This window comes from Capsicum annuum, unplaced genomic scaffold (assembly GCF_002878395.1).
Source record: "Capsicum annuum cultivar UCD-10X-F1 unplaced genomic scaffold, UCD10Xv1.1 ctg26074, whole genome shotgun sequence".
Classification (NCBI taxonomy): Eukaryota; Viridiplantae; Streptophyta; class Magnoliopsida; order Solanales; family Solanaceae; genus Capsicum; species Capsicum annuum.
Window position 1 is genome coordinate 1 of NW_025832317.1, and position 1,242 is coordinate 1,242.

At 43.6% G+C, this 1,242-nt stretch overlaps 1 protein-coding gene across 1 annotated transcript; it reads right to left on the minus strand.

Moving 5' to 3' along the window:
• Positions 1-9: 9 nt before the first annotated feature.
• On the minus strand, positions 10-1,171 carry LOC124890849 (probable disease resistance protein At4g14610; the record flags this gene model as incomplete). Its single annotated transcript, XM_047402685.1, is given in 1 exon segment — positions 10-1,171. A coding segment is annotated over 1 exon segment (1,162 nt), but the record flags the coding sequence as incomplete, so codon positions are not given.
• Between the last annotated feature and the right edge of the window lie 71 nt (positions 1,172-1,242).

The window sequence follows — 1,242 nt, forward strand, 5'->3', positions numbered from 1 at the left end:
AAGATTGAGGTATTGAAGATGGGAAAGTTTAGTTAATATCTCCTTTGGCAGTTCATCGAGACGTGTTCTACCCATATCCAGAAATTTAAGCTTGACTAAGTTTTCCATGCCTTGAGGTACTTCTTCAATACCAGTGCCAGATACATCTAACACCCTCAGATTTTTGAGCTTTCCCAGTGATGGCACAGATTTGACCTGCTCACATCGTTGAAGTGAGAGTGCTCTAAGACTTTCCAAGTTAGAAATGCAACTCGGCAAATCCATAAGCTCAAAGTTGTAGCTCAAGTCGAGTACTTGGAGGTTGTTCATGTACTGAAAGAAAGGACCTGGGATCATGGTCAAACCACAATTAGACAAAATCAAGGTTGATAATGTATGGCAATTGGGTGCCATGTCTTCAGGGATTCTCTTTATATTGCTGTTGTAAAAAGAGGCTCTATCCAAATCGAACCCCCAATCCTGCTCCTCCAACACTAGTGATCCTATTCCAGCCCTTACCAGGTACCTTGGTTTATCAGTTGTGATCCACAATGCCATTTCTCTGAGTAGATCATGCATCATTACGACTTCAACTCCCCAGTTGTCAGGTGCTTCAAGTAAGCAGAACTTGACTAGTTTATTCAATATGGTATGGCCATGGTTAAACTCTTCTTCCCTAGTATTTCCCTTCACCAGTCCCTCCATCATAAATCGGCCAATTAGTTCATCTCTGAGAATTGCACAGTCCTCGGGATACAAAGCACAGTACAAGAAGCACTCTTGCATAGTTGTATCTCTCAACCGATCGTAACTATACTTCAGTACCTTGAAGACATCGCTTTCCATGTCCTCAGGGAATTCGTTCAGAGCATTCCGCCACTCCCTTATATCGGTCACCCCTCTCATGCTTCCCGCCAAAGTGATGAGCCCGAGCGGCAAGCCTTCACACCTTTCTGCCATGGATTTGGCAACACTCTCAATATCTGGACTAAGCTGAGTCTCAAATCCTAGACCCTTCCTGAACAGCTCCCAAGCATCATCAGCATTCAGGGTCTTCACTTCGAGTAGTTTCTGACAACCCATCTTTAGGCAGACTTCACATGAGCGAGTTGTTAGAATCAGCTTATAACCCTCTACACCAAGAAGGTCACCCAACTTCTCCAAGGAAAGGCGATCCCAGACATCATCCAATATGATAACCATTTTATTCATTTTCTGGAATGCACTGTTTAATTTGGCTGACCTTCTATGTTCATCCTCCTC